Genomic DNA, 27,189 nt, shown 5'->3' with positions numbered 1-27,189 from the left:
AACAGACATACAGTCGTTTTTCAGTTCAAAGTCAGAGTCCGTGCCAGTTAGGAGATCACATCCATGTCAGGGTTTTTACAATATCAAACACATATCACCAGAATCCACATTCTGAATATTCTATACACATTGCAGGTCGGGGCGTTTGGAATCTGCTGATGGAAAAAAAAAAAAAATCACAGCAGTTCAGTTCAAGTTTCATCAAGTTCTTCCCTTTACATTTCAGTCAACATCTTTATTTTTGCTACAATACAACAGACTGATATAAATTACCAACTGAAAGTGGAGGTAATTTGTCTTCCCACTGAATGTCCCGATGGAAACTTCGCAGTTTTTTTCTTATTGTTACCGAAAGCATGGTCCACCTTCCTGAGCTTCCCGAGTACAGCTCAGGTGAGAGATTTTCATTGTGGGCTCGTGCCAAAGTGTCCTCACCAACCAGGCTTTTGTGGGGACGATGTGGGGAGAGAACTCCCCAAGACCTTTAGTCCAGTTACTGCTGAACTTGTAATATTAAAATTCTTCCAATTCTGAAGATCATTCAAGCTCCCTGTGTGTCCAGAATTTGGTTTGAAACTAGTAAGTAGAAACGCGTAACTTCTTTGTATTTATTTGCTGAGGTGCAGCCTGTTTCAGTCTATGACAGGTCCTTTTTGACATTCAATCTGTAAAGATAGGCTAGGCCACGCTTTGACGACCCATTCAGTCATGTTGCTGCGGTCACTGATGATGATCACCGCAGTGCTGTGAGAAATGACATCACTGAAGGCGTGGCCAGTATTGTGACATATCTGCCTCACTTCCTGGAACTTGGACTGGAACTGAAACACCAGGAGAGATCAGACCTGGTGGAGAAGAACAAAGAGGTCATTAGAGAATAGTTCACAAGGATGAAAAATAAGGTTAATGCAAAACAGATGCGGGTCTTTCCATACTAATGGGAGTTCACACAGGGCATTTGAAACTGTGCTGATGTTATGGTTAGAGCTCAGAGAAAGCCCTGATAATGTAAGAAGGGATGCACCAACAGACAATAAAAAGATTTGTTTTATCTAATCTTATTTTTACAACTCCGTCTCCAAAAACTCAATAAAATGTGAATAAAAACAGATTGTCACCAAAACCTGTATGTCATTCAGCATTAATGGGGCTTTCCCAGATGTAAAAGCTACCCACGCCATGTGCACTAAGGCACTCCCGTACCATCACAGATGCTGGCTTTTGAACTGTGCACTCACAAAAACCTGGGTGGTCCCTCTCCTCTTTAATCCGGAGGACACAGTGTCCATGATTTCCAAAATTAATTTCAAATTTAGAGTTGTCAGATCACTGCACATTCAAATTAAATGAGCTCGGGCCCAGAGAAGATGATGTCTTTATCTGGTTTCTTCTTTGCGAGGTAGAATTTAACCTGCATTTGTGGATGCAGCGACAAACTGTGTTCACAGACAACGGTTTTCAGAAGTGTTCCTGAGCCCATGCAGTGATTTCCACAGCAGATTTGTTTCTGTTTTTAATGCAGTGCCGTTCAATTCAATTCAAAAAGGTTTGAATTTAATTGAATTACACTCAGTCAATCAAACCAAAGACACCATATTTCAAAGTCTGACATACTTGACATTAAATTAAAAAAAACCTTTATTAATTCCTGTCCCGTTTGACTATTAACATGCATCCTGTCAGTGCAGGCAGAGCGCTGAGGCCAATTTGTGACTTCCTACCTGTTGACGACGTTGCAGAGGTTGTCATTGACTGGCTGCTTATGTGTGGCTGCATGTGTGGAGGAGTGTATGTCTCATAGCTTCTTCCATTTACAGTGGGGCTGGTGGGCAGCATGCAGGAATAAGAGGTCTGGTTGGAGGCCTGGAGACATAAAGGAATATTAACCATTAAAACAGCAATGAGCCGTTCACCATCACCCTTTTAACATTTTAGGCAGCTTTAAAATTGCAATCAATTCACTTTGACATTTAATCAATAAATTAATACGAGTAACAATTATTGGGTGCTCAGAATAAAACCAGTCCTGCATTAGAAACATGAGGGGTGACTGGAATGGGTCAGTGACCACAGCTGGACTGGATGTTCAGAAACATTAACAAACAGCTGTAGTCAACTCATCAACCGTTCTGATGTGCCATCTTTAACTCCAGGAATGTGTTGGTATCTGAGCAGATTAAATACTTAGTGCACTTTTGCTTTACTTTGTTTCTCCCAAAATTCACACAAAACCCTTAAGTTCATGTTTTTTACTTCATATTTAATTTTTTATCATTTTGATTAATTACCGTAGTTTCTACTGAAGTGTGAACTGGCAGCCACAGTAAACAGTTCCATGTAAAACTGTTGTATATGTGTAATGATGATGGTATTTTAGGGCATGCCGATGAAATTGTACACTATTACAACATACACGCATAATACATGATGACTAAAGAATGCTCAGTGTGTCATCACCTGCTCTGTAGTACATTTGAGCTGTTGTTGTGTGACAGTAGAGAGCTCTGTGTTTCAATACGTGTGTTATGGAGTCGACTTCCTCCATTCTCCAGACGTAATTTACTCAACTCTGTGTTGATGTGTGTGCAGAGAGGAAGATGCACATTCCTCTCGCTTACTTGATCAACATTTATATGAGCTGAGGACTTGTGATAATTGAGAAATGTTTGTTGCCTTGTGTTTAGTTTTTCTGGCCATACAGGTTTACCGTAGGAGGATTTTAACCCCATGACCTCTGACCTTTAAGGAATATATTTTCCCCTTTAAGATTTCCTCATGAGTCATATTGTTTCCTGAAATTGGCTTGTTGTTAGTTTGATTGTTCCTCTTTATCTGGTGAATTTAACTAATATTCTTGTAAAAACAAGTGCAGCTGAGTACCAAAAAGATTACAGATGGATCGCACCTGGTTCTAATGTTGGGATCAGACCCAGGTGGGTCTAAGTAGCACGGATTCCAGAGAACCTCCCTGATTGGCTGCAGACAGGAAGTGACAGGGTATAAAAGGTCTTGGGTGTTAGTTTTTCTTTTGTTCTGTGGGCAAGTGGGGGAGTGCATCCTCTTGTGTGCATTTGTTCTTTTGGTTGTTTTAAATAAATGGAATTGTTTGGGAAAAATCTCTGTCTGCCTGCGGGTCAATTCTTCCCACTCACGCTACAATCATCCACAACAGTGCGATAATGATTTCTTTCTGGCTCCACTCGGTCTCCCGGTGCGTCCATCGGTGCAGCAGGTGAACCTGTTGGTTAATATTCCCAGACTGAGTTTGACAGGTCGCTGCTGCAACGAGCAGACTGAGATCTGCTGGTTTCAGAAAAGCCCGAGATGTTCCGGTGCTTTCAAGCAGACTGAGGAGCAGCTGTGTGTTGTCGAGTAATCTTACTTGCATAGGCAGGCTGGCAGCCATACTGAAGCTGGGCATCGTTGGTAGGCTGTAGCTGTTGGACAGAACTGGATCGGACCGTCCCAACATGGATCCTGATGAGAAGGACACTAGAGAGACGGGGATGGAGGAAGACAGGAGCTTAACATACAGGTGGTCACGTATCTCTATAACATTAGAGGACAGTTGACAACATTGTTTTCATGGAACAAAAGAGATCTGAAGTTGTCAAATGTCCGAATAGCCATATTTAAAAAGAATTTGTCTGAATAAAATCCATTCTAAAAGTTGCAAAAACTCAGGATCCATCTGGATTAAAACAATTAGAAGTACGACGAGATGTTTGATGCCAATTTTTTTCTCCGTTTTTTCTCCGTTTCACTGCTGATCATTAAAACACCTGCAAGAACCTGCTGCAACCAACTGACCACAGTCACTCTGTGGAAGAAGACTTTTGACTTTTGACAAATAATAACAAAAGGAATGACTTTTATTTAACTAATTCACTTTCAAGATCTTGGTGCATGTTTGCTGTCATTTTACTTGAACACAATAAAGATTAACATTATGCTTTAATAAGTTACAGGTAAACTGTACGTCCTCGTTGGTACCTGGTGTAGTCGGCTGCGGTAGAGGCTGGTAAATACTGGTGTTGAAGCTGCTGCTGATGGGGATGTGATTGGAGGAAGTCGACACCTGACGCCGCTGATTTCTCAGCTTCTCTTCTCTTCTCCACTTCGCTCGTCTGTTGGAAAACCAAACCTGAAAGTACCGAAGCAAGAAAGACAAAAACACGGTTCACAAGTTCACATTGTTTTAAGCCTTAAAACAGTACTGACATGCACAGATGTAATCTCAGACTACAATTGGCCGCTACAAACCGAACGTTTCTACTGTGACTGTGTTTTTGTGACTTTATGAAACAAAAGTTTTTGACTTGCAACCAAAAAGGCTAGATTTGAAATTAAATCTTTTTGTAATAAAAAAAAATCTAGTTTTGTAAGCAAAATTCAGAATTCTGCGACCAAAACGAATGAAACTGTGAGCGCAAATTTTTTTGCAATCCAAATAATTATATTTTTTTATTTACTTTTTGGAAAGCAAAGCTTTTTTTGGGGCACCAAGCAGGTCAAATTTGTGAAGTCTCTTCCAGTAACACCAACTGTTGCAAACATTTCTTGAAGATCTTGTAAGGAAAGTTTGAGACTTCATTTCACATCAAACCATCTGAATTTTACCAGAGCAGCCAGTCCTGAACAAACTGACTGTTGTTTGAAATCTACATAACTAATGATTTTCCTCAAAGAGAAATTATTTATTTCAAATAATTTTGAGATTTTTTTTTTTAATAATTTGCAGACTGACCTGCATCCAGAACCTTTTTTCCAAAGGCCTGAGAGAGTTCTGTAGATTTTAGCATAATGACACCAAGCACTTGATTAGCAAAGGGAACAGCAGCGCCTCAGTGTCAGAGGTTTTAATAAGATAGTTTCCACCTGTCACTCACAGTCCAGTCATAATCTGGAACTCTGATTCTTATGCCTATGAAGGTGTGATAAATGTAGGAGTTTACTTTATTTGCTCATGTGACAGATGAGTTTTTCATTTATTTAAATTGTGGAAATGACCAAAACTTTTCAATTCTGTTATTTGTGTATTTCAGCGTTATCTGTACATATTGCTTCAAAGATGATTACGTTTTTTATTAGTCCGGATAAGTCAGAAGAAAACATTTCCATGGGATGTACTCTCCTTTTCTCCTCACGCTACAGTGCTTTGTAAGCCTTAAAAGATCATAAGAGTAGAGCCGACCTGTATTCTTGCCTCTGGAAGGTCTATTTTGTTGGCGAGGCGTTCTCGGGCGAACACGTCTGGATAATGAGTCCTTTCAAACTCTGCAACAAAAGAATGCAGTCATCAGAAGATGTGTCATTATATGATAATCGTGGTTGACATGTACTTTTTACTGCTAAGTAAAGCAATGAAAGTATTCCAAAGTAAAGTCGGAGTTCCCTTAAAAAAACTTTAGTTTTTGTTCTTTGTTTCACAACTGTAAATGTAATCCTATTCCTCCGCAGTGTTTATGCACTTTGAGTTTGAGTGCTTTCCTTCTACGTCTTAAATAGTACGCTTCGCTTCAATTGTGGGCAAATTTAATGTTTTTACTCCTACAATATTTTTTAAATAGATTTTTTTTTCTTACATAACATTTCTTATCCCAAATTCATATTTCATATGTTCCTTGACAGCATGATTACTTGTAATAAAGGATCAAATATAGTTACAGATTATATCTTAATACAGTATGTTTTTTGCAATATGCAGAGGACTAACAATCCTGTATCTGTCTCAGGGCTTTACGTTCACCATCATAATCAACTAATAGTAAACATAATATCAGCCTTCGGAGTCTCAGAAACAGAAAATGCAAAAGATCTTGTGGGATACTCAAGATTTAAGGATTACTTTGACGTCTTCGAGTTTGTATGGAATGATATGAGTGCCATAATAAAGAATACATCTTTTTAAAGAATAAGGAAATGAATGTGGAAATATAAAAGGAAATAAATACATCAATAAATAAAAAATATTTGGAAATATAAAGACAAATAACAAAGTTTAAAAGAGTATTGCTTTTTGCTTTTCTCATATTTTCTTGGCTTTTCCAATGTTGCTTTTGCTTTTAATTGAAGGGATGAGCTGTCAATTCCCTATTTTTCCAAAAGTCAATGCTTGTCTTCTTTTCTTTCTTTTGTTTTAGTTCAGTGAGATGTACACACCTAAACAGCACAATCACCACACTTATCCAGTCAAGACTGCTGACTCGAACACTGAAGACGCCTGAGACACAAACTGAAGATAATATTCTGCTTGAAATATCACCGCAAGGTCGTGTTAAAAGATCTTTGTTGAATCGGCAGGAATTCAGCTCCTTCCACACTTTTATTAAACCGTAAACCAAATGCATCCTCCAACAGTGTTTCAATGAAGTGAAACACTTTCAGCCGGTTCTGTATTCAGGTGTATGATGTCGTAGTTGTCGTCACCTTTCTCCAGCGCTTCGATCTGTTCCTGCGTGAAAGACGTTCTGTTTCTCTGCAGTTTCCTCTTCAGCTGAAGTCTCATCTGCGTCTCTTCGGTGTCTTCGCTGATGGAACTTGCTGATATGGTGTTCTCGCCTCCCTCCGCCTGCGGACACTCTGCAAAGCAAACAAAGACAATGACTGTGGTTTCACTGTTAAAATCTTCCAGTGATAAAGGAACAAAACGATGTGAAAACGTAAAAACATTGATCATTTCATTTTTCACACATTTTGACGCATTAAATTTGAATCAGGGATTCCACATTATAACCTCTTTATGGAGTGTGTGAAGCCTCCAGAAAAAAGGCTGTGGGTGCCCAAGTCTCACACGGGATTTGAGAAGATCCCTGAATTTGTTTTAAATAAATCATTCCACTATAAGAAAAAACATCTAAAGTGGTGTAGACTTCAAATGACTGCCAGTTTGTCCAGGACTGACTTCTCCTGCAGGTTCAGCCCAAGAAGAGACGTTCTGATGCACACAACGTCTCCAAGAAGACAAAAGTTCATCAAAGCATCTGCAGGGAACTCTGCAGCTGTCGGTGTCAAAGTGTCTCAGAAAGAGCAAAGATCTTTAAATGTGGAATAAAGTGCTCTGGACAGATGATTCAAAGACAGATGTTTGGCCACACGAACAGACAAAGGCAGCTTTGAACCTCAGACCAACTGTGAAGCTCGGAGGTGGAGATATTGTGGTTTGTTTTTTGTTCTGCCTCAGAGACTGGGCAGCTTGGAGTCATGTTGTCCACAATGTTGGACAATTTTGCAAAAGACTACTTAGTTTCTCACCAGAAGAAGATAAAAAATATTTACATTTTTGCAGAATAACCGATTGAAAAAAAGTTAATTTCTCCTTGTGGTTGTGTTAAAGAACATGAGCTTCATCTGGAGACTGTAATAAAGAGGATCACATGTTTGTTTGTCCAAATATGTCAAAATAATTAAAGTTTCCACGAGATCTTCTCCCTTTTTAACACGACTGTAAGCTGCAGTCTAACAGGTATATCATCGGTAAGTTGAAGCCGACACTCAAATCCATGAGATGAAACCATGCATGTAATTTAAAAAGCATCAGAGTGGAGATCTCCAACATGTGATCTGTGAACAGACGGGAGCTCGACTCCGGCTCCCCGTGGAACTCATGTTATTTGTGGTGCTAGCCTAATTATTCATTATCCCCAACAGACAGAGACTGCAAAACAGAATGAAGCTATTGCTCAGTGTCGTAGTCAGTGAGGCAGAAAGAGACACAAATGAGAGCAGACGCCCCGTCTCCCTCCCCCTCCACACACACACACACACACACACACACACACACACACACACACACACACACACACACACACACACACACACACACACAGACCGATGGGGAGGCAGCAGCCGTGCTCGTGGAGGATGACTTTGTTTCAGTGCTGTGATCCCTGGGCGCTGGAGGAGGAGCAGCAGCATATGAGTCTGCTCCGTACAGCAAATGGGGCCCGCAGACACTCACCGAAGGGAAACGAGGGCGAGCTGCTCACATCAACTCCATAGTCTGTTTTCTCAGACCATAATTATGCATATTCTGCAATTCACTGCGATAAAAAAATATGTAAATACAATTTAAACATTCCAACATTGAGCAGCGTAAAGAAGAAAATCTGACCTGAATGTGACCTGTGATGAAGTTAAGAAAATGTCTGACTCTTAATGTGACCACCAGATTATGTAACAACTGAAAAACAGCGATTTATTGTCCTTTATGTACAAAACTTTGAAAATAAACGTTGAAATTATACAGTAGTATTATCCAGGATATAAAAAATCACATCTAAAAGATCTGTTGTTGTTGTTGTTGTTGTTGTTGGCTTGACTTGATCCATGTTGTGAACAAAATCTGAGTGACAGTGAGGTCCAAGGCCGAGGTTATGCCAGTTTAACTGCCAGTTTAACTGCCAGTGCCTGCAGTGGTATCCTCAGTCCCTCCTGGATTTTGCAGTTTTTGTGTGATTGTTGTGATTGAAAATGTTTGATTTTGATTTTCTCAAAAATTGCGATGCTGCACATCACAGAATTATTTTAGTTCGAATCTTATTTATCTATTTAACTTTCAAAACCATGGGGATAAAAGTTACAACAACCTTTAATTTGCATTAATTATTGCGATCACAATAACTTCACACTCACAAAAGCAGCCAATCAAAACCCTCCTGCTCTTAAGGGAGATGAAAGGAGCGCAGTGATTGGTCGTTACTGAAGCTCCTCCTGATTCCCTCTGCTGACATCCTGGACTGAGTCTGCTCAGTCACACTAACACGAGATCCTGCCAGCATTCATACCTGCCCTTGGTTTTAGATAACTCGAGCTTGTCTCAGCAGTGTATTGCAGTACTAGCAGTGGTAGTGAAGTGTGAGCAGGAGTGTTGTGATGAGTTAAAGTCTTACCGGTGGTGGAGAGTGTCGTCCCAGCGTACCACCCTGAGCGTCCTCCCCAGCTCGTTTGGACGTTGAGCATCTTGAGTTTGTCGAACATCCCCTCGGCTCCCACGGTGCCCATTTGCTGCTTGTCACTGGTTAAATTCCTGAGCACTCGATTTATCGATGAAACCTGGTGACGACAAACACAACGACGTGATCACATTAGTGGAGCCTTGGTTGAATATTAAAGTCTTAGGTGGACAAAATCTATGGTGTCAAAACCACATTGAGGGCATAAACAGCTCCATGATGTCCATGATTTCCCCTTGTAGGATTAATAAAGTAACTAACTATCTATCTATCTATCTATCTATCTATCTATCTATCTATCTATCTATCTATCTATCTATCTATCTATCTATCTATCTATCTATCTATCTATCTATCTATCTATCTATCTATCTATCTATCTATCTATCTATCTATCTATCTATCTGTGTCCTTCAGTGTGTCAAAGCTCAACCTGCCATGTTACACTGTTATGTACAATAATGCATACCACACTTTATGACTTTATTACCAACAGTCAAGGATATTTCTCAGTTCTTTTTTTATTTTTTTTTATTTTGCAACTATTTATTTTCTTATTTAGGTTAGGGAGGACCAGCAAAGTAAGAGTTTCATTGTAATCGCCTTTTTTGATACTGTGAATATGACAATAAACTTCTCTTAACTCTCTTAACTCTTAGTGTGTCAGCCAGACATCATTTATTTGACATTACACTATTAAACTATATGGCCTCTATGAGTTAGTACAATATAGATGAGGTATGAGTAAAATATATTTTTAAACTGAACTCATACTGGGCTGAAACACTTTTATCACCAAACATCAGAATAGTTGTAATTATAGGTTGAGATTGATACACAGCAGCGACTTGGTCTGAAGTCAATGAAGTATTTTAATGTATTTTTTTTTACTGTTTCAAGGACGCATTATTAAGACAGTAATATATGTAGACGGGGGTAAATCATACTTACACTCTGCTTGTTACACACACAGGGACACACAAACATGTGAAAGATTATTATTGAACATCAATGTGATCAATCTTCACTGAGGAGATCTGTTTCCTCTGCAGAGAGAAGTTCCTTCTATATCTAAATGTGCCATTATATTATCAGTCCACCACGCTAAAATGCACCTGCCTTTAAAGGCAGATAACACTGATTTAATGGATGAATTAATCCATTAATGAGGAGATGATTAATTAGGAGGCTGACAATGACCTCTTTGAACCACATGCTTTACTTTGTCCCCAGATTTTCTTAAAGGAGCAGAATTTAATTGAGTCATGAATGACGTGCTTTAGACAAAGCACTGATATTGTTCAACTACAGCCTGTAAAGTCTGATCTCATCATCTCAGACAAAATAAATATGTGAATTACAGTTTGTGCTTCTGTGCCAGCTGTCAACATATCTATCTATCTGGTAACTCCTTAAAAATACATTTTAAGGTGTGTTTTGTTTTGTTGTTGTGTTTCAGGTTAGCTTCAGTGTGAAGAGATATAAGACAATTATAGAACATGATGAATTCATCAAAACCTTAGTTTTGTTTTGCTTTCTTCTTTTTTTCCCTCCAAACTTGTATTTCTTTAATTTGATTTAGATTTTCCTGAATAGTCCACTGCTACCCACATGTATTGATTTTTGATATGATATGAAAGGTTTATTTTTAAGAACTCATCCAGACATCTATTACAACCAAACACATTTGTAAGTCTGACATTAGACATTATATATTATGTTCAGGGTTTTAATGATCAGTCTGGTCTTTTTCTCTATCTGAGCAAACCTTTATTTGAATTACCACGACTCAGCAGAAAACACACAGCTCTTACACTGGGGATGTTGTCGTTGGTGCAGACTCCCTCAGCCAGCAGCCGGTCTCTGATCTCCCAGGCGAAGATGGACGGACACTCTCTCTTGTACTGGGCGATCCTTCCCACCACCTCCGGCGTGGCCACTCTGGGTTTACTCCCTCCGATGGCCCGAGGACGGATCGAACCTGTCTCGTAATACCGGCCCAAGATCTTACTCACGCAGCCGTTAGACACCTGGACACAGAGACAGCACACGGCTTTGGTAGATAATATAGGGAATGATCACGGCCGTGATTACAGAGGATCTCCACTGAGGGAACACTATGTTTTTATAGTTAATAAGGAGCACTGCTGCAAATACAAAAGAAGATGTATGAAGTCTTCAAGTGTGAGCTGAATTAAATCTGAATCATTGTGATGTCATCTGATGGTTATGGTGGTTTTGTTGCATTAATGGCTGGAATAATCTTCTGAGGGGCCGGAGACACATTTTTTTTATCGGGCTCTGGACCCCCTCCACACAGAAACATTTTTAACAACAATTATTTTAAAAAAAATATTTCCAGAACCAGCTTGTCAAATATCAATCATGCTGATAATGAAGAAAACTGTTGGTTGCAACCATAAAACAATCTCACTGTGATTTTCTGTTTTAGTTATAAAAGAGGAAGCAGTTTGTTTAAACTTTACAACCAGTGTTCTCAATATAAACCACAATAACCTGAGTGTCTCTTCAAAACCACAAGATGGACTATGAGTAAAAGCTATTCACTGGATTCTATTATGATATTTTATTTACTGCAAGTGGAGAAAACTCCCAAAATAAAGTTATAATTGATCAATATTATGAAGTCAGTTGTACGCAGTGAACCTGGAGCCGCTTGCAGCTGCCCTGATTCTAAAATCATGTCCAGGGACGTAGTGACTGTAACACTCCTACAACGTGACCTGTGACCCGTCTGAATGTGGTTCTGTTCTGGTTCTGGATGCGGTTCTGTGACCGCAGCGGCTCATCGTACCTGTAATATCCTGGATATGTCACACGGTCGCGCTCCGCTGTGAGCCAGCTCCACGATCTTCTGCCTGATGGTGTCAGGCAACGGTCGGCCATTCACAAACACACCTCCCAGCTGGTTCACTCCACTGTGACCTACACACACACACACACACACACACACACACACACACACACACACACACACACACACACACACACACACACACACACACACACACACACACACACACACACGGAGGAGGCGGGAAGAGAGGGTGTTCAGCAGCTTGTTTACTGAGCCATACTTTACTCTACAATAACAATAATCTACAGGAGAGGTTGAACTACGATGAGATAGCACACTGATCAGGCACATGCATGAGAAGAGGAGGAAATCACAGCAGGAAGCAGGTCAGAGGAGATGAAGAGTAAAAACATCAAACATCCTGTGGTGGGTTTTTATAAAATAAGTCTTCTCCTGTCTTATTTTTCTATCCTGGACTCACTAAAACAAGATCTACAGTCCGAGAGAGTAAACAGTAAAACTGAGTGCGTGCAACACAGATAAAATGTTTCATGATTCAAAAGTATTTGGTCCCACACGTATAATGTGTAATAAGAACAAACAGCTATGATGGACCTGCTCCTGGTAGAAGAGCTCAAACCAGCAGGCTGTTTTAATCCCTTCTGTCCACCTCCTGAAATGTCCTTGGAAAAGAGACACTGAACCCCAAGTTGCACCCTGCATGGCAGCTCTGTCACCACAGGTGTGTGTGTGTGTGTGTGTGTGTGTGTGTGTGTGTGTGTGTGTGTGTGTGTGTGTGTGTGTGTGTGTGTGTGTGTGTGTGTGTGTGTGTGTGTAGCTGAATTACAAGCAAAAAGTTGGAAGTGCTTTGTAAACTACGGGAAAATGTGTCATAGGATTGAAAGTAGAGATCTGCTTCGTCTTCACAGATGATTTTTCTTTTTCTGCTGTTCTTTGCTGAAGGTGACGTACTTGGGTTCACTTTCTTTTTTTAAGCTCTTGTGCGATTGTTTGGGATTCGTTTCAAGTTCTTCAGCAAAGTTTCTTCTGTTTAGTCTCCAGAAGACTTTGGGTGCTTGAGTTCTTCTGCTAATTTAATCCCAACTGTTTTATTCATTGAAATTCTGGTTTCCAGAGTATCCCTCTTGATATGTACCCGTTATCGTTGATCCTGTTTCGAATCATCTGTGAACTGATAGTTTTTACAACATCTGGTGAATCTTGCTGTTGTTTTTTCTATATATTCACCCCAAGCTCACATGTATTTGCCAGATGTGCTCTAACTGACCAGTAAAGTTAAATACCTTTAAATTCAGACAGATGCCTTCAGCAGAGTAACTACAGGTTTAGTTCATCACATTAATGATGAACGTTCATCCAAGTTTAAGAACAGCCCAAATATTTTTGTTACCTCTCAGAGGAGAACGATGTCTGAACAGAATCAATTATTTTAGGAGAAAATCTTTGTGCTAAACATGTTTTTTTTTTTCTACAGATCAAATACCAGTTTATAAGAAATTATATAGTTTGTCTGCCGAAATACATTTTAAGGGCAATGTTGGTAAATATAAATGATCCTCTCAGCAAATTCTGTCTTCTAAAATTTAGACAGCTGAGCAGTGAAGAGCAGTTCAATTAAAGCAAACCCTCCATTATAAGTGTAAATATTCACGCTGCCACCTCGGAGAGTGTGAGAGCAGCTTAAACGACTTCGTCTGCTGGATGCTGCAGGTCTGACGTGTTTCGGTCTGACGGCCGCTGACCTCGGCGTGTGCTGCAACGCTGCGCGGGTTAAGTAGAGATTTACACTGAATCAATTGTCTATTGTTTGTTAATGGCTGTGTGGGGTGGGGGAAAGCATATTGCAGATTTATAAACCTCTCAACAGGACATTAATAAATCATACAACAAGCCCACACACACACACACACACACACACACACACACACACACACACACACACACACACACACACACACACACACACACACACACACACACACACACACACACACACACACACGTCTCTCTCTCTCTCACTCATGAACAACCTCTTAGCTCTCACCATCCACTAGTTAGGACAGCGTAACCCAAACCTTAACCTAACCTCACCCTAAAAGTAACAACACCAGTTGATGTTCAAATACTGAAATATGACCTGTATTTACGTTTGCATGAATATGCACGTCGAATGACCGCTGTCTGTCTGTTTAAAGCCTTTAGTACCATGTGGCAGCTTCACGAACGTCTTCGGGCAGAAGTTTGGTTGATTAAGTCGACCGATCTTTTTTGTTTTATTATACAACAAGTAGTTGTGACCCAACGATCCGATTGGTGAACTGGACATTTGGAACGTGCTCTAATCATCATAACATCACATCCTGCTCATCACTAGAAATATCACTCCACCTTTTCAATGGCAATATATAATTGGAATTTAATTTCATCTAAGATTCAATATAATGTTGTTTTTACTTGTTATATTAAATTTGACCGATTTGGTGAAATCTGGTATTTTTTTGATTCTTTTTGGTCGCTCCGAACACCCGTATCGTAACACCACGGATAGCCGCGCTCTTAAAATCCTAGCAGCGGTTAGCTGGACCGGTTTGGTTTTAACACATGTATTTTTACAATTTTAGCACGGTGTCATGAGTCCACGGATATCTTTTTTTCATCAGATATCTTAGTTACAACCAGACTGAGCTAGCTGAGCAGTTTAGTGTTTCTATGTTCTGTATTTATTCAGTTTTAGAAACCACCTCTAGAAAGCAATTTAACGGACTAGAACTCCTATCTGTTGCTAGGTGGTTGCTAAGGGTCGGACTACTTCCTGGAGCAGTAAACATTGCATACGTTACATAAAAGTCTACTGACGCGACTGTTAGTTTTACAGTTCTTAGTCATACCCCATGTGTTGCCATGGAAACGGTGATTACACTAACAAAAAGTTTTATATTTTGAGAGTGAATTGCTCCACAATATGAATACATTTAGATTACATATTTCATTTAGTTGGTAACTTGTTGTATATTAATGACGTTAAAGAACACCTTGTTGTCAGACAGAGGACACGCTGTGAGGTTCATCCAGAAAAGAAGAAACCGGTGACGAGGAGAAAATGATCTCTGACAAACACCGACACCAGGAGACGTTAGAAACAGCAAAGCCGAAAGTAAAAGTCTGTCTATTTTCTGCATGTTTTTGTAATTGCAAATCATTTCTTTAATTTGTGATTACTCTAATAATTAGCTGTTCAATTAAACAGATGATGTTAATTCATTTAGATGCATACAAGAGGGGCAAAGGGAGACTCATTGTGACCACCACCCGACCCCTCCCCTCCCCACCTACCCCCCTCCACCAACCCTTTCCCTCCCGACCTAAACCTCCCCACCTACCCCCCCCTGAAGAACAGACAGATAACCTGGATCAGAGAGGCTTCACCTTCCAGCACACCTCACACAGTCACGGCTTCAGATCTGAACTTCTCCTCTGGTTAAATAAATCATAAGAAGATTTGCGGAAGCTGCTGCTGACTGAACGTGTGACGGAGGATTACTTCGAACTCTCCTTCGTGCTGCTTCGCATCGTGTTCACTTTGTGTTTTGGGGTCGATCGCTTCACCGTAGAAATGTTAATCACAGTGTCATTTCCCAGAGGAGAACACCGAGCGCTCCTCTCCTGACACACAATTAATAGACAGACATATGGAGTTAATTTGGCTCTCTCCTCCTGTGAGACACACACTCACACACACTCACACACACTCACACACACACACACACACACACACACACACACACACACACACACACACACACACACACACACACACACACACACACACACACACACACACACACACACACACACACACACACAGGGGAGGTGGGCCCTGGGGAGCAGCTCAGCAGCTTTCACTTTAAATCAACTCATTCACACTGAATCTGCAGGACAACATCATTTGTCTGTGTCTTCCCAAACGGTTACAAATAACCAATGAAAAGTAAATATTTGACCATGTGACAATGCTACGGTTTAAGGTCTGGTAAGGTTTCAGGAAAAACTGATTCACCAACGTGGTTACAATAAAGACTCAAAGCTCAGCGAACGTTCGGGGTCATGCTTAAAAAACATCTAAAGATTTAAAGATCAGCGGTGTTAATGAATCCATAATTCTACCTGACTTATTTCACATCCCCAGGAGACACCAGTGGTTTTACACAACACACTGATTCATCTGTTACAAACTCCCGCACACTGACGTATAGTTTATAACCTATTTGCGTTTACATGTGGAAAAACCACACGTAATACAACTCTGAATTTTGGAGGTTGGTTTTGCAAAGCTAAAACATGAGCAAACAATAAAACTGTAGAATAGCTGTATAAATATATATCAGGTTTATTCTCAGGTGCTCTCTATCTTCCTCCTCTCTGTCATCACCCTTACCGCTATTAAATACACACACACACACACACACACACACACACACACACACACACACACACACACACACACACACACACACACACACACACACACACACACACACACACACACACACACACACACAGAGTTTACTTTCTCTCACTGACATTTACAACAGAACAAATATGAAACCAACCATTTTAGAGTTGTATTACTTTCTACCAACCAAACGATACCGCAAGATCCAATCCAGTATCACAGCAAAGCGTGAAATAGACACGCTTTGGGCCATCTAGGCGTGAAAGTTACACGCTTTTCTGGAGTGGTTGAAAATGAAACCTACTGCATACTTTGAGCCAAGTGATTTAAGGGTGAATTCAACTTTTGGCAATAACATGGTTGGGGTTAGCAAAAAAAACAAACATGGTTGCAGTTAGGGGGGGTAAAAACATTGTTTTAACATAAACTAACCAACTAACTAATTAACTAAAAGAAAATTCAAAAAAAATATTGTCACCTCCTGAATGTGCTCCTCATCATCTCACATGGGAGTGTCTGACTTATGTCACCATGCCAACCCTCCTACCGCCTAATACTGCCAACAAATGTCCTTTGTACTGGGTCTCAAAACCTCTGTTACGGGACCTTGGTCACATGATCCCACGTCACATGACATGTACATGCCTGTACGCATATTTAACTCCTAAACAGCCCAAAGCGTGGCCAGCTCACGTTTTGCTGTCGTGGATGGGCGTGTCTATTTCACGCTTTGCCGTGATACTCGGTTGTAAGACCTCTCATTGTACACCCAAAAGGCCGAATTCCCCTGAGAAGCAGTTTATGACCTCATCACGGGGTCACGTGTGACAGTACATCAGTGAAACAGCACAGACCCCGAGCAGCATGAAAATATCACAGCAGACAAAAGCACCTAAACCAGGATACACTTCAAATGTGAGGCAGCATGAATTGCAAGAGCCTTAACAAACCTACAAACACTGGTTCATTTGGCTCGATCCAGTGATGTTTTTTTCTTTTTTTACATTACTGTACATAGTTTATTACATAGTTGAAGTGACCCCTTTACGTGAAATCAGACATCTAGACCAGAGGTTCACAAACTTTTCACACTACGTACTTCTATGGGACGAACTAAACTTCCTAAACAGCCCTTCACAGAGATACCAACAATTTTTTCATTAAATCACTGAAATGATCTGGCCTCAAAAAGTCATAAAACATGAAGCTGCTGTTTCAAAATCAAATAACACATTTATTAATCAGAGCACTCGCAGAAATAAAAGGAAATCAGTTGGTAGAGACGCTCAGAAACAGACGTCTGCAGCTCGAAGCCTGAAGCTCTCAAACTGATGACTTCGAGTCCTCTTCAGCACTGAAAGCTCCGTCTGACCTGCTTCTCTTTTCAACCTTGTGGCCATCTCAGCATCATGCTGCTTGTTAAAATGAACCACAGTTTGGGATTCACTCATGTAGACAAACCAGAACTCAGTATTTATGGGACACGAAGACAATGCAGGGTTTTTAAGGAAAGGAGGGAAGGTGTCGGTGAGATTCAGCAAAGCCTTCTGGATCACAGGTGGTGTATGTGGTGGCGTAAAACAAGAACTCGCGTGCCTCAGGCCAGCATCCCGACTGACAGAAAAGTAATGTGAAAGTTTGAATAAGTTTTGTCATTTTTCTGTTGAGACCATAATTTTGTTTTTACTTTTTCTTTTTTATTTGGAGTTCTAAGATCTGCAGTGGGATTTCTTTTTTTTCCTGTATTTCATATGTGTTGTCTGTTCTTGTTTTTTTTGTCCAGATGAATCAGAAGAGTTCGATGCCGATGCTACTGTCTGTGCTCGTGGAGCCCGCCGCAAGATGGATGAACCCACTTTCATTTCAATCAGCGCCTGATGTAACCTGCGCTCCATTCAGTAATGATCTTAGCAAATGAATATTGGTGTTCACCTCCAGTTACTTCTCAGCAACCAGCAGCTGCTCCATTTTCACCATGTGGAATTAGAATTGATTAAAGTGGAGGTGAGGACAATAGCAACCAGTGTGACGTTTAACCCAACGCTAACGCCCAGCAGAGACCTGACTGAGATTTTATGTTCAGTAACATCCTGTGTGAGATGGAGGCATAAGGGGGCAGAAGCAGTGCATTGTGGGGTTGATACTGGTCAGAGGAGAGATGCAAGACAAAATACAAGCAAAAGACACACAGAGAGAAGTAATCCACACACCTTCACTGCAGACAGCATGGACCTCTTGTCCCGCAGTAAGAAAGAAGAAACCATGTGGAGTTCATTGTCAGTGCCACCAGAAGGTTGTGTACAGCCCAGCATGTTAACAAAGCCAGTCATCATTCACAATATTTCAAGCTGCAGTCAGTAACTTTGATTAAAATGCGTTCACATACATGACTGAAGCGTGTGTCTCGTTTTTCTGCGTCGTCTGTTTTACACCAATCACTAAAGGATGACTCCACTTTATTACAACTTGGGCCTTATTCTTGCAGTCTGTTCCATTATTTCAGCAGTAATAACATTGTGTTCTCCAAAGAACCGCTGAGATCCAAGAACATAATGGCATCACTGCGGCGAAGTCCACTGAGGGCATGAAAGGTCTAATTGCTCGAATTTCTCGGCCCAGACTTCTTTTTATTATCTTGGAGACGACAACGTTAATTCAACTGATAGAAAAAGAAAAACAGAACTAAACTACAACTGTAGGGCGGTGAAAGGTTGTTTGTTTGAGGGAGCAACTTTTTATTTATTCACAACGACACTGAATTACTGCTGTTTTATATCTGTACGATATAAGTGAGTCCTTCACTCTTATCAGACAGTTACCGTGTTACCGTGGCGATCCTCCAATCATTTACGAAACAACTCTGCTTCAAACTTATCATTACAAATCACTACATGGAGACACGTTTCATTCATCAAACATTCATTTCTGAATGTAAATTTCAGAGGGAGCAGTTCTGACAGTCTTTCTATTGCACACAAAAAAAATAAACAATAGAAACAAAAGCTGTCATAACAGATTGTTTTTATCCTTTCAACCACTTAAAGGAAGTCAGAGGAAATTAATTGTGAACACAATATTTACATTTCATCACTTTTCAGGTGTATGTTGTTTACCTCGCAAACAGTTGCCTGTTTACTGGTCCAGCAGACATGAATCAATATTTTTGGATCGTTTGGAGTCGTGTTTCTGGCCACTTGTTAAATTAAAGTCTAGTATTCCCTTAATTTATTTATTTTAAAATAAATGTTGGTCTCTTGAGGGAAACTCTATTTTTCTGTAAACATCTGCAGCAGCAGAGTAAATAAACAATAAGCTGAATCTCACTATAAAGCCTCATAAAGCAGGAAGGAGCTGTTTAATATTTTGGTTCATCACTTTGTCTTCATAAATAGCCTGGCTCTGCCCACTTACTGCTCAGCTTCCTACCAGTGGGAGTAGATAAGTGTGATGAGGTTGAAGTCAAGCATTTGTTTGGAAATGTCGCTCCAAGAGCTAAATGAAGCGATAAGAACAGTTTTTGCAACACCTGTAAACATCAGGGGTTGGAGCCGTAGCGAGAACAAGGCCTGACATTTTTTTATAAATGTAGATTTGTCTTTTTTATGCAAGAATAAAAATCAGCTTTGAGAAAAATTGTAAGTCGAAATATATGAACCAAGAATACAATTGCAAATAAATTTACTCTGACAGTTTAGTTAGTTTGTAAGTCAGAGAATTCAGAAAATGTTGGTTATGAAACTACACTTTTTGTAACAAAATGTTTTAACCGCAAATCCGGCCTTAATGTTTTGTAGGTTTTTCTCGGCCTCTTTATTGTGTCACAAAAAGTTGTGAATCAGACCTCTTTGGTTGTGAGTCAGAAACGTTTACTTGCAAGTTGAAGCATTAAAAAAGAGGAATATTGTGCGGCTGTCAGCTCTTCCTGTTTTGCTCCCTGTGCTTTCTGTTGCAGGTGATGGCCCCGCCCACTCTCCTGTCCTTTCGGCTTCCTGTTTGTTGTGGGGCTCTGCCTGCTCTTGATTGGTGAGGAGCTGCACCTGAGAGGAAGAGTATGAAGCCAGGCTTCCTCATTCTCTCCATGAATAGCCGGGCTCCTGGCAGCCATTCGGTTTTGGTGGGGTTGTGGCTTCTTTTGTTTTTGCACAATTATTTTAAATAATATGGTAATTTAACCCAGTTTCACGGTGTGAACCTCCACTCATTGTTGTGGCCTGAACGAGCCGGCCACAACAATATAATGTCAGCTGAAGTCCCAATGTGCAAATAAAAGTTTTGAACTCACAAACAAAGAGGTCTGATTCTAAATCTAAACTTTTTGTGACACAGTAAAGCAGATTCTCAACAAAATGTGGACGTCTGTGACTGAAACCAACAAAACTTTAAGAGATCATTTGTTTGCAATACAAATCATTTCATTCTTACTTCTTACATTATATTTTTACTTACAAACTTGAACTTGAAATTTACATTCAAAATTGTATTTTTCTGATAGATAAAAGAGACACAAAACTACCGTCATTGTTTCTGATCGTCACGTTGTTATTTGATAAACTGTTATCATAAAAAATACGTCTGAAAGACCCAAAATGTAACAAATTAGCTTTGCCCTTTAATGTGATCTGAAATGTTACAGCACCAGCAGCAGAAGCTCCGATGCAGCCACATGATGGCGGTGAATGACACACAGCAAGCTCTAGTTTTAATTGTTGATGGTTTTTAGTTTTGTCTCGGTTTAAAAATCAGCCGGTCTTCTCGTGCTACCAGCTTAGAGGGAGACGTTGTGTTGATTTGATTTGACTCCTGCAGCTACAGACACACTAACATTTAAAATGATACGACAGGTCTGAGATGTAACTCACTGTTTTGCATCATGGAGGCCACGCCGGTCTCCCAGCTCGGTTGACTTCTGTAATCTGTAGACAGAGAAATCACTTCACTGTGTTATGGTGTAGGAGACATGCAGAAGCAACAGCAACACACTGAATCATGCAGGAAGAGGAAATATCTTCCTGGATCTTCACAAGTCATTAAATTATACACAACACTTTGATGCTTCTTCTCAATCTGTTTGTTGGGAGGAAACTGAAACTTTTATCAGACAGAAAAAACATGCTGAGGTGGAAAGAAAACCAGCCCTCCACTCTGTCTGGACATGTGGGCAGAATGGCTGAATGCCAGAGCCTCCTGTGGATGGTTCATATGCTAATGTATGCTAATGTCCATAAAGTTATGAGACTTGGAAATCCAGCTCTCACACTCAGGACTTGTGTTGAGACACAATCTGAGGGTCCGACAGTGTGGACGCTTTTATTCACACTAAAAGTGATTTATTCAATGAATCGGTCTCCTGTGTCTTTCTAATTTCTTCAAGTTATTACACACGTGAACATTTATTACATTTTCTCTTGAAGATATCATGGACAGTCGGAGAAAACAAGCTTTTGTTTCACTGAAACTTTCAGGTTTAGTTTAGTTTTTGATTGTTGCGTTCAAATCAGAAACTAAATATGAAGAGAAACAACAAGTACCTACATACAAAGTGAGAGAAATACAGCTTACACTGAAGACAGTTGGTCAATAAATTAGATTGTAATCACAAAGAACAAGTAGAATATGTTTTGGTGCAAATGTTCACAATATCAACAGCATGTGTAATAACGCAGTGAATAATTGTGTTAATATAACAGAAGATGTGATGAGTTTACAGATGTGCAATATTAAATTATAGATTTCATGTTAATATGAAGTGTCTGTGAGGGAGAAAGAGAAGAAAAACACTCTCATACTTTCTCTCTTGTGCTTCTCTGTTTGCTGAACTCTGTTTCTGCATCTGAAGCTCTGAACAGCTGCTGAACACATTTCAACACTGTATGACAAGATATCTGTGGTATCAACTTGTTCCCCGCTGACAGAAAGAAAACTCCTCCGTGATTATCAACAGAGTTAAAAATATATCATTCAATTTCTACACAAAAAGAAAAGCAAGAAGTTTATGATTCAAGCAGGAATTTGCACGACAGAATATAGAAATAAAATTTATCTGAGGGAGATAAAAAAGAAACATTTTCTATCTTTGATTATTTAATTCCACACTGAGTCCTGCAGAATAAGCCAAACTGGACGGACCTCGATAGACGCTTCGTAGCCCTTCGTAGCCCAGACAGATTCTTTCAAACATGGAGCCACAAAGATCACGGAGAGACTGAATTACACACAATAATGTGCTCTGACAATTTTCCTCATACAGAAGGTGCAATAATGTGAATTTGCAGGGAAAAATTACAGCGAGAGTATCAAAAATTTAATACAAAAATAATCCTATATATATTTATATATATATAAAAAAAACATGCCTTAATTTTTTAAATTATCATAAAACGTTCTTTCACCCTGCTGTTCTTCACAGAAACAGAGTTTGACTATCAGCTCATCCTGAGCAGCCGCCAATCACAACTTACTGTTTGTTTCATTGATAAATAAATCAATATTTTAGTTCCTGATATTATTTGTGTTGTGAAACAAAAGCAGACTTTGAACAAGATTAGTTTTTAATTTAAAAAGCAGACTCCTGGAACTAATCAAGAATAATCTGGAATAAAGCAAATGGAAAAGGATGAAAGAAATTCATGATAATATATATGTTGTCTGTTTGATCATATGAGTATTTATTTAATAATGTCTCATTTATTCTTATATGACAGTCAGACAAAAAGGAAGGAAAGATGAAAAACGATTATCAAATGATGAGTTTCTTCTAAATGACATTGTTTATAACTTTTAGTTTGTAAATGTTACAAACTAAATGTCACACTGATCCAGAATTGGACCATTTTGAGCAGTTTTTTTCAATGTAATTTAAAAATACTACGAATGAAATCACTGCGGTGTCCTGGTGGAATATATTATCAATAAGGAGTCTTTATCAATAAATAACATACATATCTATAGCCTGTAAGGTATGGACGGATGAGGAGGAGGCATGGAGAGATGAGCAGTTTCACTATCTGTTGTGTTTAAAGTATGTAGAAAGCAAACGACTTTCCCTCAGAACCAAAACCTTTTTAGGTGAACACCACAAAGAGAGGAGAAGAAAGGCTTCAAAGCAGCTCCTTCTCTGAAGCTCTTGTCATTAACAAGCCGCATAATGAACATGAGGCAGCTCCGCGCAGGAACACAGGCCGGCTCAGGCACCTCGTTCCCGCTGGAACTCGGCGCTTTTCTCCCTGTGAAAGCAGACAAAGAGCCGGAGGAGCGGAGCCGCGACTCGGGCTCCGTAAATACCCGCCGGCTTTGTGTGTCCGCGGGATTTTGGTGTCGTCGCCTCGTTAGCTGCGGCTCGTTAAAAAACCCGCGACACAAAACCGCGGCGGGGAGCCCAATTTGAGCAGCACAACGGACATAAAAGAGTTCTGTTGAACACACTGATGACAATATAAAAGTTTCATTCAGCCGCATTCAGCGCGCTGATATGAGCAGAAAAGAGCCGGGAGAGAGACGGAGCTGCAGCCGGGCACTGCTGCTGGGGCAGCCCGCTGCAGACCGCTCAGGAACATCAGCATCACAACAATAACAACAATAATAATAATAACAATAATGTTTGCCAAAACATTTTAATAACTTAAAGCACAGGACTTGGTCACTTTAAGATGCAGGTGGCTAATTCAAGCTTAATTTAGGATAATAATGGATAGGCTTGTCCAGGTGAGATGGAAGGTCTTTATACGGACACGTTTAATCAATACAACTTCTTACTATATTCATACTTGAACTTGTATGTTCTCTGAGTTCTCCAACATTTACCCAACACGCCCTGTGAGTGTTGGACTCCTGCAGTGAATTGCACTGGCAGATATCTGAAGGCCCAGTAGTTCAATAAAAGTTACCTTCGGAGACACACATATGCAGAATTAAATAGAAATGGACCCGTTTTTACAATAAATAACCCACTTGTTTATTTTTGTTTGTTTTTATTACGCTGTAAGTTCCTAAAATACCAACAAAAGAAAAATAACCTGCATGAGCTACAAAAGAGAAAATAAATCTTTTTGACTTCAACATTAAAGTGAAATCAACATCCTGACCATCAGGCATCAGTCCGCTGCTCGGATTCCTGCGTCTTAAATTCAGTGTCTCTGGATGAAGAGGTTATTTTCTTTGATCTTAAAGGATGTTTACTGCGACATGCTTCGAGCAGACAGATCACGCAGGGGCAGCTGGAAATCTGATATCATTTGGTATTTTAGTGCCGATGGACACAGAGCACAAAGGAAGACAAAACAAAAACAGGTGTGTGCCGTCGGTGCAGCGAGCAATGTGTCTTCAAAATGTGAAACAAAATGTTAAATGTAAATAGAAAAAAAACAACTATAGTGTCTCTGGCAGATAATAAGCCATAACATGACCAAAGCTTGTTGGTGAGGTTGGAAGTATCCACTGATCCACCACGCGCAAACAGAAGGCCCTTTATAGGAGTGTTAAATATCGTGTCTTCTGAAGAACATATCCCTCTGACACACACACACACACACACACACACACACACACACACACACACACACACACACACACACACACACACACACACACACAGCATAAATAAATAAATACAAAATTAAACGTTCCCAATTCACATGTTGGTTGAATTCATTCTGGTCTGATTAATCGTGCGTTTAATTGGCTTCGATTTAATTAAGACGTTAATTAACAGCTGACTTAATTAGATCATCAATTAAGACCAACTTTATCTTACATGGCTCTGGATTCTAAACACACACACACACACACACACACACACACACACACACACACACACACACACACTCTCCAAACAGCGTGTTTCATATTACATTTTCTAATATTCTGCAGAAACGTTTTTCTCTGACTTTTCTTGTTTTCTGTGAGCTTTCTAATTTAAAACCACACAGGCCTGTGTCCAGGCCTCCATGAAATAAAACTGGAGCCGGCTAAATGCTGGAAGGCCTTCACTGGACAACCTGACCATGGCGGTTTAAATAAAAGGACGAGTAAGTGACGTGGTTTAGCCTACAGCTACATGACGTCATTTTTTTTTTTTTTTGTCATTTAAACACGATTAAAGAAACAATATTTCTCAAATGTAATTTCAGCTGACAATAATAAAAACTGTAAATGTGGTTATAGATGATGGATTTAAGTTGATGAGGTGCAGTTTGACACTTTAATGTTTCCCCAAAGAGCCGTTTCAGCTGCCAAATTCTAGAAACATTTTTCATCACAAATACAAAGAAACGTGACCAATATAAACCGCCCACCGCGCAGTGTGGCCTCAAACGGACCGGGAATGAAATGTGACTCAAGCACACCGGAGGTCACCTGGAGTTTCACTGCGTTTAGAGGACTCAGCCTGCACAGACCGGACGACGCACACCGGATATCAGAAAACGGGACATTTCTCGTTGTAGATGTGATTTAATAAATGAGCGCTGAAGGATGTGAAGCAACGATGTCAGACCTGGTTTAGTAAAAGTATAAATATGAAAGATGAAATACAACTTTCGACCCAAAGATCGGGTTCACTGAAATCTCTCAACAGTCCAGCGACTTTGTGTGATGCGCAAAATAATGTCAGGATTTAACGGAAAAGCTCGCGGTATTTCCAGGTGAAAATCTGTGTGGTCATTCTAATGAAAAGTGGACGGTCACGCGCACGCACGCACGCACGCACACACTACGGCTTTTCAGAATCCACTCATCTTCCTCATCTTCCTCATCTTCCTCCGCAGCAGAGAAAGTGAAGCTGAAGGAGCGCGCGGCACAGCTCCAAGGCTTCTGTTGTTGTTTTGTTTGTTTTTGCCTGGTTTACTTGAGGCTCTTATTTCCTCCGGAGACTGCCGAACATGCATGAGCCGAGCATGAGCCGAACATGAGCCGAACATGAGCCGAACATGAGCCGAGCCCGGCTCGGCGCGCCGTTCCGGAGCAGAAGGAGCAGACTGCTGCTCACCGAGCGACGTTTTACGACTTAAAATGAGAAATACAACAAAACTGGTGCTGCTTCAGAGAGCTACAACTTCTGTGGTGGAATACACGTAATAACAGCAACTAATAATTATGTTTGGCTGAGAATATTAAGGAAGTTGGTCCCTGGGATTCAATGTTACTTCAGGATAACTTGTCAAACAGGAGCGTCTGTTTATTTATGGTTCTGATGATTTGGGGTAAATTAGATGATTAGAAACTTATAGTTTCACCATTGAAGGACAAATAAATAAATTCAATTCAATTATTTTGCACATAAAACATTTTTTTTCCACAATAGAGACCGTATTATCTCTTTCTTTTTGTTCCTCAACACATCACCTGTTCCTTCTTTTCTTTCTTGTTTCTCTGTTCTTAAAGCTGTGTTTAATTTTCAATTTCCAAACTCTTTCTTTCTTTCTTTCCTTCTTTCTTTTTTCTTTCTTTCTTTCTTTCTTTCTTTCTTTCTTTCTTTCTTTCTTTCTTTCTTTCTTTCTTTCTTTCTTTCTTTCTTTCTTTCTTTCTTTCTTTCTTTCTTTCTTTCTTTCTTTCGCTCCATCAGACCACAAACTTTTTTTTTTGTCCTCGCTGTTTTTTTAAACCAGGTTTCACATGATCCACTAGTCTCCATCTTGTCCTTATCTGTTAAACAAACGGTAACTTTTTCTAGAGAAGAGAAGAGAAGAGAAGAGAAGAGAAGAGAAGAGAAGAGAAGAGAAGAGAAGAGAAGAGAAGAGAAGAGAAGAGAAGAGAAGAGAAGAGAAGAGAAGAGAAGAGAAGAGAAGAGGGAAAAGAGAGGGAGCTACCTTACCTTTCTGTGGCATGCTGTATAGAAGTTAAAGTTTTGGTTTGTTTAGTTTTCCAACAGCTCCTTTCTTCTATTCTTTCCTCCAATTAGTTTCTCCTTGACTGAAGAGACAAGTGCAGAGAGACAGAGCTGGTCCTCT

The 27,189-nt window shown here is 40.0% G+C and overlaps 1 protein-coding gene across 3 annotated transcripts; it reads right to left on the bottom strand.

Moving 5' to 3' along the window:
• LOC138633401 (paired box protein Pax-6-like) lies at nucleotides 1-27,189 on the bottom strand. 3 transcript variants are annotated; one of them, XM_069719613.1, is made up of 13 exons: nucleotides 27,054-27,189; nucleotides 21,106-21,159; nucleotides 18,457-18,480; nucleotides 11,770-11,900; nucleotides 10,769-10,984; nucleotides 8,892-9,054; nucleotides 6,430-6,582; nucleotides 5,195-5,277; nucleotides 4,748-4,786; nucleotides 3,994-4,144; nucleotides 3,383-3,492; nucleotides 1,722-1,863; nucleotides 1-845 (listed from the first exon to the last, which is right to left on the bottom strand). In XM_069719613.1, the coding sequence occupies exons 1-13, from the start codon at nucleotides 27,064-27,066 to the stop codon at nucleotides 760-762; spliced, it is 1,365 nt and encodes a 454-aa protein (XP_069575714.1). In that variant the 5' UTR covers nucleotides 27,067-27,189; the 3' UTR covers nucleotides 1-759. The 3 variants fall into 3 exon arrangements, with proteins under 3 accessions (XP_069575714.1, XP_069575715.1, XP_069575716.1); XM_069719614.1 differs by lacking the exon at nucleotides 4,748-4,786; XM_069719615.1 differs by lacking the exons at nucleotides 4,748-4,786; nucleotides 18,457-18,480.

This window comes from Brachyistius frenatus, unplaced genomic scaffold, assembly GCF_029030835.1.
Source record: "Brachyistius frenatus isolate BFR_SWC_R1_liver_20210118 unplaced genomic scaffold, ASM2903083v1 Contig_219, whole genome shotgun sequence".
Lineage (NCBI taxonomy): Eukaryota > Metazoa > Chordata > Actinopteri > Embiotocidae > Brachyistius > Brachyistius frenatus.
This window is presented reverse-complemented; position numbering and strand designations above follow the sequence as displayed.

Bases quoted from the DNA above. Each gene is read 5' to 3' on its own strand.
- LOC138633401 (XM_069719613.1), bottom strand. The intron at 5,278-6,429 runs GTGACGACAACT...CTTTTGTTGCAG, and splicing joins GATCGAAGCGCTGGAGAAAG to AGTTTGAAAGGACTCATTAT. The intron at 4,787-5,194 runs GTCGGCTCTACT...TAAAATCTACAG, and splicing joins TTCCAGAGGCAAGAATACAG to AACTCTCTCAGGCCTTTGGA.